Source organism: Agelaius tricolor, unplaced genomic scaffold (assembly GCF_023055355.1).
Source record: "Agelaius tricolor isolate 1412-34295 unplaced genomic scaffold, bAgeTri1.0.p SCAF_4, whole genome shotgun sequence".
NCBI classification, from domain to species: Eukaryota; Metazoa; Chordata; class Aves; order Passeriformes; family Icteridae; genus Agelaius; species Agelaius tricolor.
The window spans coordinates 36724624-36741448 of NW_027269264.1; the positions used below are offsets into that span (position 1 = coordinate 36724624).

General features: G+C 44.2%; 1 protein-coding gene across 1 annotated transcript in view; it reads left to right on the plus strand.

The window, feature by feature from the left end:
• The window catches only part of CD180 (CD180 molecule), an 82734-nt gene that overhangs the window by 54871 nt on the left and 11038 nt on the right, over nt 1-16825 (plus strand). Inside the window, 1 exon segment of the mRNA XM_071425913.1 lies at nt 6837-6904. Coding sequence (XP_071282014.1) covers nt 6837-6904 — 68 coding nt within the window.

Below are 16825 nucleotides of genomic sequence, written 5' to 3' on the forward strand. Positions count from 1 at the left end.
ACCTGCTGAGCAGCATCCGTGGCAGAAACAGCTCACAGCTCCTCTGCCTAAAGCTCTGCATGCAGCAGAGAAAAACCACACAGGCTCTGCCACTTCAAGGACAGACGTGTGAGAACAGAGGTCCATACTGTGTTGGATGAAATATTTTTGGGACTCCTGTTGTAGTCCCCTATTGATCACATTCAGTGAGCCATTGCAGGCAATAGGGATAACCCGAAGCTGTGCCAGAGGAACAAAAGGGCAGCTGGAAGTGGAATCTCATTCTTTGGAAGAAGCTAGCTGGTGGAGGCCTGGGGAAGCTGCATACAATTTGGTTTAGTTTCTAACTATCTGGTTAAAAATCTGTCTTGTTGGGGCAAATTTGGTTCTCCTCTTTGATCTTCTTGATGTGGAAAAACCACAAAATAAGGAAGCTTTCAAATAGAGCTGTGTAAGACCTGTCTTTCTCCCATCAGGCTACAGCACCCTGCTCAAGTTACCACTTTTTGAATAAGGGGTTCTGCAGCATCATCTGTTTTCCAGTCATCTGAACATTCTCGAATCGGTAAAATCAAAACATCCTAATATTATGTATTTTACTGCAATATTCAGTGCTCATCTGGAGGAAGGTTGAGGAGTTTGTTGAAATGCTTTGAAATAATTAAAGTGTCTTATCAGAAAAATGCTAAACTATTCTACTGTTCCCCTTCTGTGTGAAATTCCAGAAAAATCAACCTGACTTCATAAAACTCTTCAATTTTAGTGGAAATGCTTGAAATTTCTTTCTCCAGCTGGACATTTCTATGTCCTAAAAAATATGTCTGAAACTCTTTGTCATAAAACTCCCGAGTAATTGCACTAAGCTTGGAAGCTGGAAGCATCATATTTCAGATGCTTATTGAATACATTTGACATAGCCCTTGATAACTTCTTGGAATTTAATTATAGTACATACATAAGAGAAGCAGCTCAAAAAAATGTTATCGAGACAATAATTCCTACAGCAGCTGAAGTACAAAGTTTCCTTTGAGGATTAAGAGTTAGCCAATCCAGTCTACCTTTTTATATGCCCAAACCACTAGATCACGCCTGGAATTTTCAGTTTCTCCCATATACCCACTCACACATCTTTTCTTCCCTTTTACAGGCTACATCTTGCTCATCTACCTCTTTACTAAGAAAAACCACCAAAGCCACATTCTCAGCAACACTATTCTTAGCTTTTTGTTTCCCCTGTAGGAATTGCACAGTTCATGTTACCATGAAACCAGCTGACAAAAATTTATTTGCCAAATCTAGCTGCAGCTAGAACCAAGTTCTGAAAAAGTTGCATTTGATAGCTACCTTTGTTCAGACAAGCTACATACTACAAAGTCTAGTATTAGCTTCATCAAAATACACACAAAAATGAGAGCCAACGGGAAGCAGTGACATTTAGAGCTCAGCACAAAGCCACATTAGAAGTGGTGAGATTCCAAACATTCATCCCATGTCAGAGTGCAGACACAATTAATTGCAGAAGAAACTCAGAATACAAGTTTCTTATCTTTCTCTTTCATGCTGCACTACCATCCCTAAAAATGAGCTGAGACACCTATTGCTGTGGAGGGAAAACTTTACCACCTGACCTACCAAGAAAAGTCTGAAGCCAGGTTGTCCACTCTTTCAGTTTGCTCAGTGCAAAATGCTTTGAAATATTTGTGTTGTGGACTCATAGAAGGATACAGCTGAAAATAATTTAAAAAGCTATGGACTTCTTACCACTGCTCAGTGAGACACTGCACTGTCTCACTGCTCTGAGACAGAATCAGCTGCTCCAGTGTCACTTATGTGTCTCTCTATGGCTCCTAAAAACTGGCATCCCATTCCTGCAGTTCACCATCACTACCACCAGAAAGCATTTCCTATATAAACCCCAGAAACTTCTTCACTGCTGTTTACAAATTGCCATTCCCTTACTCCACAGCCACTCTGCAGCAGCAAGACATTTTTTCTTCCATCTTCATTCTCCCATTCTTTCCACTGGAAAGCCCTCAGTCTTCCACCATCAAACATTATTTGTTGCATCCCATACCACTTCTTTATAGACTTTTTCCAGTTGCTGCCCAACTTATCTGCTGTTGACACAGCTCCTGAGCTGCCTTGTCACAGGCTCAGTGCATCCTTCTAGAGCTCACAATGCTGTCTTTACTGGCATTTTTCCACACCCCTCTGCAACTGGAAGATAATGTTGCCTCACATTTACTTTTGAAACTAACTACACGCCCCAGAATACCTTTCCTCCAAACTCCTGCTCCTTTAGCACTTCCCCACCTTATCTATCCCCAGTGATCTAATAGCTTCTGAGAAGGCAGAGCAGTGGACTGTCAATATTTACACCACCATTTATCAGTTCATATCTTTAATTCACTGAGATCCTTTACATTTCAAAACCCTTCTGAGATATGATCACAGCACTCTAACCTTAGTGTTACCTGCAAATTTGATGAATTGTCTCTACTTCACTAAAATATTGAGTAGGGATGGAAAAAACCAAACTCAGACAAACCTCTCACAATCATCTTCAGTTCTGATCTACCAGTTTCTCAGCCTCCCTGTTGAGTAGGGCAGTTTTCTTGATAATGAATGCACCTACACTTCCCCCCTGATTATAAAAACACAGTCCAGTCTTTCATATCTACCTGTGGTGGGGTAGAAATAAAGATGTCACTAATGTGGGATGAGATTTTCTCAAAAATAAGTTATCATGCCTAATATGAGATAACTGCAAGAATCTGCACCAAAGGAGATACCAATTCAAATGAAGAAATCTCCCATTTAAGTTCATTGGTAGCCACTGCTTCCACTTTCCTTCTGGGTTTTAGGACATTTCATCTTTAATAATTCCATGGACACAAGCACTAAGGTACTCACACAATTCTTCCTCACAGCAAGGGATAGAGCCAAAAACCAAGTAAGAGGCAAGTAAAATGTCAAGAAGAGTTAAGATATCCCCTAACCACTGTAGTAAAGCCTAGAGATTAGTCTTTGGGGAAAGCAGCTACAGTTGTTTTATATTTGCATTGTAAGTAGCATTTCTGGCTCAGTTTGGGCTTTTGCATTGTGCCGGGTGTCTAAGACCTGTGTCTCTCACAACTGTTCATCCCTAATTTCACATTACAACTTCTTCAAACAGGTTATTCCCTGAAGCACTAAACACAATTAAAAACATTAGATCAATACATATTTCTAGGATAATCTTCTGGTATTGCTCCGCTGCTTATCTTAACTCTAGCTCTTCCTCATAATATTCTTTTTGTTTGTATGAAATCTGACAATAATGAATTTTAAAATTATATAATTATTATTTGCAATTGTCTTGAAGTTCATTGCTTCTGCAACAGTTATTGAAACTATTTATGAACATTCCCTTGGAGTGAAAACCACACAAAACCTAAGGCTAAAAACATGTGATGTTTCTATGATTCATTTCTGTTTTGTAACATATTTTTGATGTCCCTTGGCCAAAGATTCTGATCAGTAACAGGTTATAGTGCTGGCCAGGCTGGCTCCTGAATGCTGCACAGGTGCTCCAAGCAACTACTCCCCCAGCCACCAAGCAATCCCAATAAGCTGCTCAGGCAGACTTAGTCCCCCTGCATAGTGTTGCCACGGGTAAGTTTCAGTACTCATTTACCCATTCACAAGATTTACCCATTCTTGCTGTCTGCACTGCAGTGTTCACCCATTTCCCACAGTGAGGACTGGGCAAGTTGAGGGAGTCACTGTCCTTCCCGTTTACTGACACACCACTGATCATTGTCCCAAAGGCTTTACAGTCTACTTTGAAGAAAGGTGTGAAAGAGCACAAACAAACAGGGGAAGGACAAATGGAGATCAAAGGCATCCAGGGCAAGGAAGATAAGATTGAGTAATGATGCATGTCTGCCCTTGCTCAATTCAATGGTTTTAAATCATCTGAAAATCAGCTGACCTTTGAACAGATTCAGGTAAAACCACATTATGTGTGGTTTGATTTTGCTATGTTTAATCAAATGTTTCTTTTTCCTCAGAGGTGTCCCAGCAGAAGTAATTCTGACTGGAAGCTACCTGGCCAAAGCTTTTGACCTAGTTCAGAAACATAAGTCAAAATAGCACAGGGAAATTCAAGGGAGGTGTGAAGAAATGAGCCATGAGGTGCCAGCGTGAGCAAAGAAGGGAACAGTCACAGAGATCACATTAGGAGCTGGTGGTGTAAGATACTTGGAGATGTGGGGATACAAATCCAATCACATTTTGTTGAAAAAGCAAATCTTGTGGCAGGGCTTCTTAGCTGCAGGATGGCAGAATTATCTTTTTTTTTTTTCCTACCAGGGACATATACAGAGAAACTAGAGGTATTAAAGAGACTGATGTCTTTGAATATTGTGTCTGACAGCACAGTACAAGAGTAAGAAGCCTGAGGAAGATTGCCCCATGAATTTGCAAGTCCAGTGCGACATGGAGCCCACAGAGCTGTGCAGAGCTCTAATGAATAACAAGCTGGAGACAAGGGAAGCTAGGAACTTAGAAAACCCATTGCATGATCCTATCTGCTGTCACCCACTATTTAATAAAATTAAGATTTAACTTTTTCTGTAGTTTCATGTAGATAACTAACACCATCTAATATAGATTCAGCTCAGCAGAGTTCTACTATCCTGTCTTGCTGTGAAAATATATTATTCCAACTGCTTGACTTCATTATTATGGCAGACAGATCACCACTGTTGCAGTACCTTTTTATGTATGATGCACAAACCATTGCTTCCCTGCTCTCTTTACTATCCTTTTTCAATTTCTCCATCAGGCAGAGGGTAACAAGAAACCCTGCTGTTGTAATTTACTCTGCTCAGTATGCTATTTTGCTTAAATATTTTTCTTTCATATGGCATCCCCAAAAATACATAAATATGAGAATATTACTGTGGTTGAAAAATCAAGCTACTTAGGTAATGTCAAATTGGCAGACATTCAGTATTCTTCAATTACCCCCCTTGTACATATGCATTCTGGCATAGCCTTTAATTAACATGATCTTACCCTTTTTTTCTTGTGAAAACATGTCATTAAGTACCCAGGGTGAGTGAGGACCCAGCTCAGACCATTCTACCTTCTCCATAATGATTAACAGGCTTATTTTCTATAATCCCCAAAACCCTGCTCTGAAGACAGACTAATTTCTGCCTGTTTTCTCCCATGCCACTACAATACGTGAGTGCTTCAGAAACAACATGTTCATTTTCAAGGCAGCCTGGGGAGATGGGCAAGGGGTAAGGGCATGTGGGAAGCAATAATTTTCACTTTACAAGAAGCAAGCCAAGACTGTGGTCCTCAGTGGGGGGCATATACAGAGAGAATCCCTCCTGTACCACCCCAGACTGGAAAAGCATAAACCACCCACCCCAAGCTGAAGCACAGTGCTGGGCTCCATGGGGACAGAACACACTTAGCTGGTGGCAGAGAAATCAGCATGGGCCACTGCAAGTCCCAGGGCATGTAGCCCCACCGAGCCATTTCAAGGGTTGAAGGAAGCTTCAGGAGAGGGTGTCCACCAGGATTTATGTGCACAGGATCTGTGCTCAAAAACAGCCAAGTGTTTTGGCTGAAGATTTCCAGCAAAATCAGCTTGAGTAAGAGATCTGGTGAGGTGAGGAAGTGCTCAACACAGGGTATCACACTTTGTCAGAATCTGGTAATCAGAAGCACCTGATAACCATAACAATAAGCTCTAACCCTTGTAATGAGAAAAAAAAAAAGTTGTATGTCTGGCCATATCAAAAAATGAGATTGATTTTGACATTCTGACAACACAGTTTTGATTGCTGTTTATTGCACATCACTTTTGTGTACCCACATAATCCATTAGCAGAACTGTCAGCAGCTAAAATACAGCTACATTTGCATACCAGCTCGAGGAGATGGACTGGGTGGTCTTGCCTGCTCTGGGCTGCAGATGGGCTGGTACTGCTCTGGCCATGGCCACCCCTACCAGGGCCACCTCTACTTTGACTAAAATCAAAGCACAGCCACCAGGTCACTTTAACATACAGAACCACAGAACAGGTCAGGTAGGAAGGGATCACATCTTGTCCAGCCTCCCTGCTCAAGCCCCAAGCACATGGCACAGGATTGTGTCCAGGCAGTTCTTGAATATTTCCAGTGAGGCAGGTGCCACACCCTCTCTGGGCAATCTGTTCCACAGCATGGTCACCTGCACTGTAAAGAAGTTCTTCCTCATGTTCAGGTGGAACTTCCTGGGCATCAGTTTCTGCCCAATGCCCCTTGTTCTATTGTTTGGCACCACAGAGAAGAGCCTGGCCCATCCTCTTGGCACCCTCCCTTCAGATCCTTGTACATATTGATGGGGTCCTGTCTCAGTCATCTCTTCTTGTGGCTGAACAGGCCCAGCTCTCCCTGCCATTCCTCAAAAAAAAGATGCTCCAGAACCTGCATCATCTCTGTGGCTCTGCTGGATCCGCTCCAGCAGCTCCATGTCTCTGTTGTCCTGAGGAATGTGTCCCAGAACTGGACACAGCATTCCAGGCGTCCATCTCTCCAACTTGCCAAGATCCTTCTGAAGGGCTGCACAGCCCTCTGGAGTACTGGCCACTCCTCCCAGCTTTGTGTCCTTTGTGAATTTGCTGAGGAGGCATCTGCCCCTTCATCCAAGTAATGGATGAATAAATTGAACAGTACAGCATTGAACACCACTAGGGGTGACACTAGAGGGACACCACTAGGGACAGGCCTCCAACTAGACCCTGTGACACTGATTGTAACCCTCTGAATCTGTTGTTCAGCCAGTCCTTGATCCACCTCACTGTCCACTCATACAGCCCGCATTCCTGAGTTTGTCTATGAGGATGTTGTGAGAGAAGCTGTCAAAGCCTTGGCTGAAGTCGAGGTAAACACTATCACTGCTCTCCACTCACCCAGCCAAGTGGCTGTTACAGCACAGAGGGCAATCAGGCTGTTCACATATGACTTATCTTCAGTGAACCTGTGCCTATGCATCCATGGGCACTGAAAAACCTTCTTGCAAGGATGCATACAGTTTAGGGCCACATCAGCACCAGAGGCTTTTGATGAAGAAACCAGTCTGTAGTTCAAAGGACTCCACTTTAATCATGACAGGTGAGTACAATAATGTGTTCACTTGTCCAGTCAGTGGGGAAGTGCAGTTGTGAGGACTGTGAGGATAAAAGACCCTGGGAGCAAGCTCTTCCAGCCATCCTGTGTTTAAGGTCACAGCCTGTCACAATGAGACTCCCTTGGCATGGTGTCATTACTAAAAAGCAGTAACAGTCAAAGACCTGACTGTTTGAGCCAGAGCACAAATCACTTTCTGAACCACTGACATGAGAATTTTACTCAGTTACCGTGAACAGAACAGACATAGCCAGATCTGAAACACAACAGCTAAAAAAAGATTTTCAAAAAACACATACATGGAAAGCTGGCAGCTCAGGCACACCAGTGATCACCAGAGTCAGCTATATGTGTCAGATCTGTGTAGACTAAGTGCTGCAGGTGAAGCCTTCCCTAGTGAATTCGAGAGGCCTTACAGTGAATCACATGAAAAACCTGCACCAAATGACATTAATTCTCTGCTGCAGCATGCATGCTTTCAAAGGCATCACAGTGCTGCACCACCACTGCCACTTTTTGCTCTCATAGCCAAAGCCTAGAAAGCCTCTGCAACAAACATTCACATGTCCATCCCTCAGGAACCCCCATGATCACCTTCTTTAACTTAGTGGCACTCACCCCTCTTTTGCAGCCCCTCTCCAGGCAAAGTGCCTTGAAGACATACTATATTTACTCTTACAGCATAGGCTTCAGACACTGCTCCTCCTCGCTTCTTGAAGCATCAGTGAAGCAGTGTTATATCCTTCTCAGTATCAGAAGAAAGTCAGACAATCCTAAAATTCAAAAATGTGCTTGTAGGGCTGAATTCAAAACCAAGATTAGATGATTTTCTAAGCCAAAGCCAGGAACAATTCCCAGAGTTCACGCCTTTTGCTTGACACTTGTCACAGTGGTAGTTAGACAGAAGTTTTCATTGCTTCCTTGGTATCATTGTGAAATTTAACACATCCATAATTACAGCCCTCTGAGTGGCAATCCCACAATATTTAAAGAAGAATGCAAAATCCTAATCTCTGCAGGACCATACAAGCTCATGGCAAACAGCCCTGGGAATAGCACACAATACCCTTTGAGACACAGGTAAGACAAACTGTTCCACACTACAGCAAATACCAGCATAATTTAATCTTGCTCTCAAATGAGCCACATGAGTGGCATTCATTTGGAGGAATTAATGTAAATACTTATATTCAAACACCAAGCCAATCCATTTGCAAATCTTACCCCATTTTGCTAGCTAGCAGGTGACTGCTTTTGACTCTTAGCAACCACAGGCTCTCGCTGTGCAAAAACAATTATTTTTCTGAATATTCTCATAGTATGCAATAATTTTAAACCTAAAGAGGAAGGAGAGGCTTTCTTTAGTAAGATCTTTCTGCCAAACTCTCTGAACACATGTCCCTTTAAAGCAAGCTTTGACAAAATATTATATATATCTATATATATAGATAGATATATATACATATATAAAGTGACACCAAAAGGTTCAGTAAAACCTTCTAGCTCTATTTTTATGAGCTGAGAACAAAGAAACTTACATTTTGGAGGAAAGGAGAGTAGCAAACCATGGCTACCAATATTCAAATGACAAAAACGTCTGAGAGAATTCCAGATGTCAGCCATGTGTTATGGTTTAATAGTTCAGCTCTGAGTCACAAGCACAAAAACCTGTTATGAAACACATGCCTGCCTGCATATGTGTGTGTGCACAAAACAGTGTGGGCTAAAAAAAGGAAAAGTCATAATTTGGAGGGCATTAATAGCACTGCAGAAAAGCAGTTAATCTAAGCTGAGGTGGGAGGAAAATAGCACAGTTTGTCCTATGCCATGGACCAAGGGTGTGATGATTTATAGTTTCAACATTTACAAACTGAAGTTATAACTGAAGAGAGATTAAACACCCACTTGACAAGCATGTGTAATCCTTTCAAATCCTGAAAGTCCAATCACAGCCTGTGTCTTGAATAATCACTAGCCTAAATCACGCACACCCCTGACATGTGAAACTCATGAAAGTTCAAGTAATTTCTAGCCCAGATCTTTCAAATAGTAGCATTTATACTGTGATTTATTAGGTCCTTTTGGCATTTTTTTTATTCTCGCATAAAAGGAACAAATATCCGTGGCACCAGTTCTTGCAAGAGACATCCCATGCCTCATCTTTTCTGGCAAAGAAACACAATCACTTGTTGCTCCGTGAGCTGTTGGTGTCCGTGGGCAGGCACCCCTCACTGGCTGATTTCAGCTCTCCCTGACTCGGGGTGCTGGGCCTGCAGGGGACCCAGCAAGCAAGATGTTCCCTCTCTGCCATCCTTCAGCTTGGCTACCTGACCAAAGCAAGGACCTGCATGCAAGCAGAATGACGTCTTTTAGCTCACTCATTTTTGACTCCTGGAACCAGTGCAGCCTGTGCCACGCTCCCACCCGCTGCCATCAGCCTGCTCTCTCCCTCGCTGTCTCCCTCCACCTGGGTGAGCCCTCCAGGGGCACAGCTTCAGGAGCCTGGGAATCTGAACCACCTGCTCTCATGGAATTTGCACAGCAGCGCAATCCATAAGGAGCAGCAGACAGTTTGTCACCCCAAGAATTACACCCTGAACATCCACAGGCAATTGCACACTGCAGGTTTTCATTGGCCATAGGAAATGCCATTTGTGTTTGGATGTGCTCCTGGCAGGCCTGTGCTCCCACACAGCTAGATGGGTGCATGCAAGGCTGAGCCAGGCAGGACAGCACATCGAGGGCACACACGTATGGAATGCAGTAACTGCATGCTGGGCGTGCACAAATAGACACACAATTTTATTAAAATTACACCTTTAAGGCTATGTGTAAATAACCCATATTAGAGGACTTTAATGACTCTGAAAGGACAAGTGGCATTGTGGCAGTGAAGTGGCTCAAGCAAAATCACTTCAGAGCAGTTCATGTTGCAGACTGGAGAGTGGGAGGAAGACGAGCAAACTTCAGCTGTAGGACAAAGAGCAAGGTGGTCCTTGGAAAAGGCGATGGCTGAAGGCTGCCTGCTCTCTGGGGCTGCCCAGACACACTTATCAGCTGCTCCAGGCAGTCATCAGATTAAAGAAATTGAAATTATGCTGATTCTGTCTCTGTTTTGGTCTTGAAAAGCAAGACACACACAGTACTTGATAAGAGCCTGTGTGCTAAGAGTGTACCAAAGGTTTTTGTCTGCCTCAAGGATGCTGCAAAGAGGACAATCCTCTGCTTGGGAGTTCCCACGAGCCTTCTATATTTCCCTCAAACCTCCCTCCACTGTAAAACAGAGGTTTGGGGACAGGAAAGGATGGATGTCAAGCCATACTGTAAAAAAAAGCCTAAACAACAATTGTCAAACACATTTATGCTCCAGTCGTCGTGAATTAAGATGTCACACAGGAATTTGGACAGGTGCAGTGTCCCCAGGCTGGCAATGGCAGCCCCTGCCTGGAGAGCTGACCCTCACTTATGCTGCTGTGCTCTCCTGGCCGGGCTCCCAGCAGGGAGGATCCCGTGGGGCAGCAGCCGGCCGGCACCGGGCACTTCCTTGCCAGGAAACCTCTGCCCCCTGGCTCCCTGGGTGGCCTGGGCTCAGGGCAGGCGCTTGCTGCCAGCAACAGCTCATCACAGAGATAGCACTGATCTCCTGGGCACCAGCAGAGAACACCAGCTTCTCTCAGCAAGGCCAGCACAGCCCTGAGCCACTTGCAACACAAGCTGCAAGCAAGGGGTGCTCATGGTACCCTTCTTCCAACATTACAAACATTGCACATAAACCTGGCCCTAACTTTGGCAGCTCCTACTGAAAACCCCCAGACAAATGCCTCTCCCTGAGCTGCAGCTGTTTATAGGGGCTGCAATGTCAAGGTATGCTCCAACAACGAGGGCAGGAGGTGTTTGGCTCTGTGGGCATGACTTGATCAACAGGCAGGCATGCCACAAGGTTTTCAAACATATATCATAAAGCAACAGCATTTACATGAATTTTTGTCTGCATTGTGACACAGTGGAGAATGGGGCTGGTGGGGGTAAAGCAGAGAGGGAATGAGCAGGTGCTGCAGTGGAAGAAGATGGCACATGGAAATAGACATAACAAGACTTTAAAAAATTTATTTAAAATGACAGAAATGTCACGGGAGAGGGTAATCAGCAAAGGCAGTCTACTGCCTTAGAGAGCTAAAGATTGCAGACTGGGGCCACAGGCAAGGTCTCATGGGTGTCAAAGAGCCACCCTGAATGTGCTCAGGACATGGGGCATTGGAACTTTCCTCAGCCATGGCAAAACAGACCCTCCAGAAGGTGAGGCTGGGTGCACCCCCAAGAGCTGCTCCAGTGTGGGACAAAGCTGCAGTTTGAGGGTATTTACCTCCATCCCCTGGGAGCAATTTTTGCAAGAGGTCTTTTGATGATACAGTTTATCCAAATGTGCATTGAGCTCCAGCTGTTGCTTCTGGAATTTGCCCCTTTTTTGAATGATAATTTTTCATAAAATTCTACCCACTTCAGAAATACTGCCATGGAAATTAAAAAATAAAATAAAATAAAATAAAATAAAATAAAATAAAATAAAATAAAATAAAATAAAATAAAAATATGCAGTAGCACACTTGTTCACCATGGTCTGCTGCCACATCCATGTTAGAATAGCTCCATCTCGTGGAAATCCGTAGCAGCAGAAGGAGAAAACAATGATCTGGATGAAAACTGTAGGAAAATGTTGGCAACTTGCTGCTTGGCCACATGTGCAAGCACTGGCTTTGGTTCCCATCCACAGGAGTTTTCCTAGCCCCATTTTTCCCAGAATTTCAGCTGGAGCTGTAGGTTTGAAAAAAAGCAAAAAATACCTATTTGCAAATCCAGCATTACTGGCATATTTTATTGGATTTTGACATATAACTGTAATATTTACACAGTTACTGTATGATCATGTTCAGAGCTCAGGGGCTGCGTGGTGGCTTCAACCTCAGCCACCCAGAGCTCCACCTCAGACTGTCTCCCAGAGGGACTCCCTCGCCTCCATCACTCCCTGCTTCCCTCAAGTACTTTTCAGCTGCATCTGCACCTTAACGCTTTTTTCTCATCTCTGTCATGTAGTTTTTTTACTTGTCTGTACCACTGTACCTCTGTCTGTACCCTGTGTGTGCACTTGTTAAACAAAGGGAACATCTGCACTGCAGAGCTCAAACACATTTCTGTCTTTAAGGACTTTCCAGTTTGGATAAGAAATTTGTGAGGTTACATTTAAAGTAATAATTACCCCCTCATTCCTAATGTACTGTTGGATTTATTCTTTTGTTTATCCAGACTCTAAGATTTACACTCAGATTAAAGAAGTCACTTAAAACTGTCCTTTGAAAGTCTGTTTAATCTATATCCTGAAGGACAAGAGGTGAATTTCAGATTGAAGTAGGTGTCCTTTTGGTTTTGCACTGTTACCACCATTGTACTTAGATGATTCTAAGTGATGACAAAATCTTTCAGGCCTAAGAGGTCCAACAAACATCCCATAAACTACATCAACAAGTCACCAGCAGAGATCATTGAACATAGATGCAACAACCTCCTCAGGTGAAACTGCACTCACCTGCAGGGTGCACAAGCACTTAAATAATGCTAGGGAGATGGATTACCCTGAGGAGAGCTCTTCATTGTCTTCTCATGCCCAGGGAACCCCACAGTGCCCATTCAGCACATGGGCATGAGAGATGGAGCTGCAGGCAGGCACAGCAGCAGGCACTGCAGGGATCCTACACAACTGGGCAGGCTGAGGTCCAGGCTGACAGCAGTTTAGAAACAGGACCTTGAAAAGAGAGGCCATGGAAAAGGTTGTTAACTGAAAATCTAGGCAAAGTCATGGATGTGTCTCAAGTAACTGGCTAGATTTTCCCCGGGAAGCAGGCAGCCAACTAAATCTGTTACAAACTGCAGCTCCCCAAGGTCCTGCTCACGCCACAGAGCTGGGTATGACCCTGAAAGATTGGGTCTATAGCAATTGCTGCTTAGATATCTGAAAGAGAGAAGAAGAAAAAGGTAAAACTAAATCCAAGGATAATATGAAGGCAAATTTTGGAAATCTCGTCAAGAGTTTTCCTTTCTGTTATTGTCCACCCCACTGTCCTCTTCTAGAGTTATTTCCACTTGTGTGTAAAACAGTCAGTTTGTACAGTCCTATTGCCCACACCCAGCCTCTGTCATTTAATCAAACCAGACAAACTCCACCCAAGGCAGGCTTACCACTCACAAACAGCAGCACCCTGAAAGACACTGCCGTTTCTATCACACCAACACAACATCTGAAACTTCCTCTTTGTTCATTAAAATGGAGTGCCAGTGCCCAGCCCCCAGTGCTCCTTCAAGACCCACTCTTCTGTGACCTAAGGACAATACACATCCCACGGAGCAGTGCAGGCTAACAGAGACACGAGTCTGCCCCAAGCAGCGCAGCTCGGATCAGCATAGCAGCGTGACAAACTACAGACCACACACCTTCTGACAACTCGTCTTTAAACATGGTTTTGTCCCCCCAAGAGGAGGGTGGTGGCTCTGAGCAGGCAGAGAAGCACTGCAGGAGAGGGGATGGGGGCTGCACTGCCGACAGCCCACAGATGCTGCGGACCATGTTAGCTGAAGGAAAGGGTCAAAATTAGATCAAGGAAAATACAGAGACACCAAGAGGAAAAAGGCTGTAATTGACAGCAAGTGTGATCGGCAATGGGCCCCAGTGGCAGAGGAAGCGCTGACTATTGGCCAGCACCATCCCAGCGAGACTTTGCTGTCACTGCCCGCAGGAGGATGGAGCCCAGCCACTGCTCCCTTCCTTTTTGCGCAGATTAGCCATCCCAGGCCTTCCCTGATATGGGAGGGGCTGATCAGCTGCTCCCAGGCACCCCAGAAGAGCACAGAGAGCTGGGTACAGTCTCTTGAGAATTCCACTCCTTTCTTTAAAGTTATTGCAGAAAACCAAGAGAGGGTTTTGGCTTGCTTCTGGCATTCCTTTGGAGGAAATTGGTATTTTGGAGGGATGGCAATATGCAAAGAACTAACACCCAGACAAGCTGCAGTGTGAAACTCTGATGTGCTTTCTCTGATGGAAATAAAACCTTGCCAAAGACTGAGTTGCCAGGTGAAACCCTGTCAAAAGACAAATGACCAACCTGCAGACTATTACCCCTGGCCATGCTGTACGACATCCATCCAGAGATTTGTCAGGGGGCTGAGAAGCAAACCAGGATCTGACAAACTCCCCAGTTAAACATTTGGCAAATTCTTCTCCTTTCACAGAGTTTTGGAAACAGGGACTAGGTATTTGGTGTATATATATGAAAAGAAAACCATATGAAAGTTGACATTGGAGCAGGCAGGATTTCAGGAGCAAGTACCTGATGGAAGAAACCACCCAGGTTATTGGTTACCTCTGAGGCCAGGGCCACATCTGACTCGCTCTGCACACATGGAACCACTCTTCCCATACCCCCATCTCTAGTCTGGCTGAGTTATAAGAATTTATGCTTTCAAAACCATCTAATAGAAACAGCTTATTAGCAGCACTCAATTGCAGCCTCAATGCCCAGCAGCTGAAAGAAGAGCTAAATCCTGAATTTTAGCAAAGAGGTTGGTTTGGTCTCCCATCAGCAAATCAGATCAGCCACTGAGTCACACTTGGCAAGAAAGGCAAGACTACTGTGAGCCCCATCTCTGACACATGAAAATGACAAAGGAAGAAATGTTATGCTGTGACAAAATATATATTTTTTTGACACATTCCTGAATGGAGAATGCATTTCACATCCTTAGATCACATTAGTAGTTACCTGGCAGTTGGATGGATGATCATCAGGCAAAGACCATCAGCGTCAAAGATAAGATTTTGTTAATATGAATGGGGGAGAAAGAGGAGGGAAACTTGAGAAAATAATTGAAGCAATCAAAACACTGCTAACACTGCTGAAACATCACTTCACATTCCCAAAACATCTGGCTGAGCATGCCCTATGGATTTTTTGTGTTACTGCAGCACTTTCAGGTTGTGAAAAGAGCAGAAGCACAACGCTCCTGCGTTTCAGCAGGCGGAGGAGGAGAGGCGGCTCTCACCTGCCCACACAGTCTCACCAGTGGCCACTCTGACCTGAAGGGTCACAGAAACCCCCTCACAGACAGGATGTGGCTGGAACACTCCAAACGCACTTTGGATGCAGGTGTGGCTCCTCACCAGCCTTTCTTCCTTGAAAACAGCAGAGGTTTCTCTCTTATCTTCCTGGAGCTCTGTATACAACAATGCATGTTGCTTAGCAACAGGGCTTCCTTTTAAGATGCTCTTTTGTAATTTCAAAGCTTCCACGCCAGAAGTCCTTCAAATAGTCTGAACTCTCACCAGCTTCCTCAGTTTGGCTCTTTTCCTTTATCTCTGCCTGGTTTCCTTCCATTGCAAGGTTAATATCTGCGTCCAACCAAGCCAAAACCAACAGAAATGCAGCTTCCAGTGATCAGTCCAGCTTCTCTGTGTAAGGGCTAAGAACTTCCTTTTCCCCAAAGCCACCCAAGCAACAACCAATAGAGACCAGTAAGGAAAAGGGAAGCTTACAAGCACTTTAATTCTGATTTTTTTCTTGCTACTCAAATCAGAACTGTTGCAATTACGAGGTTTCTCTATTGCTTGCTTAAAATCAGGGATTTAAGACTAGTGAAGCCCAGTTTGTCAGATTCTGTATTGTTTTAAGAGAAGAATAATGGCTGGTTACTAATCACTGAAATCTGCATTTTATCTTGGCTTTATAGTGCCTTTACAGTACTATAAAGTACTCACTCCCATGGGAACCAAGAACACGGAGTATTTTACTTGCTTGGTATGGGACAAAGGCTGAATTTTTGAGACAGAGATAAGTCTTATAACTGTTTCAAAGAGTAACAGGGAGCTCCAGCACTGAGGTCCTCAAGACACCTTCTAAATTTTTGAAAAATCACAAGCTACTCAAGGAGGGTAACACAGCAGCAGCAGCTACTCAGAAGCAGAGACTGCAGAGAGCATATAGGAGATATTCCCCCTTTAAACAAGAAGCATGGATGAACACAACACCAGTAATTAATCTGTTGCTAATTAAACTTGTCAGCAATTTCCTTCCTACTTAGTGCCTTTGTCCTTCTAGTCTGCATTTGATAGGACTTCACACAGTTCCACGTGTCCCAGCCATGGCAAATTCAGCTTTCTGGCCACCAGCAGGGCTCAGGGTGAAGGCACAGGGCCAGAAAGCCCTCTGTCCCCTGCCCTCTGCAGTCACCACCTGAAAGTTTGTTCATCCTGTTCATCTGCTAAAAAAACAGCATTGCTGCCTCCTCAGAAGTCAGGGCTTCCAGGGCATGGAGCAGTAGTAGTACCCTGGCTAAGCACCTGCACCATCAATCCCTCTGGAAGTCACCACAAATAAAATCCACTAGAGAACAATCCAGCAGTGGAGAGACCACCAGAGGAGTGCTCCCTTTTTTTGTTCGGAATATTTCTACACACAGTGCTCACATCATGTCCATAGTCACACTGTCCCTTTCTTCCAATGGGCATCCAGGTCACTGTCTCTGCAAGTGTTTTCTGAAGGAATGAAAATTTTGGATGGAAGTTGTGGTGTGTCTTCAGCAGTAGCCTCAACCATCAGTCCCAGAGTAAGAAGCTGGTGGTTTGGCACCTGCC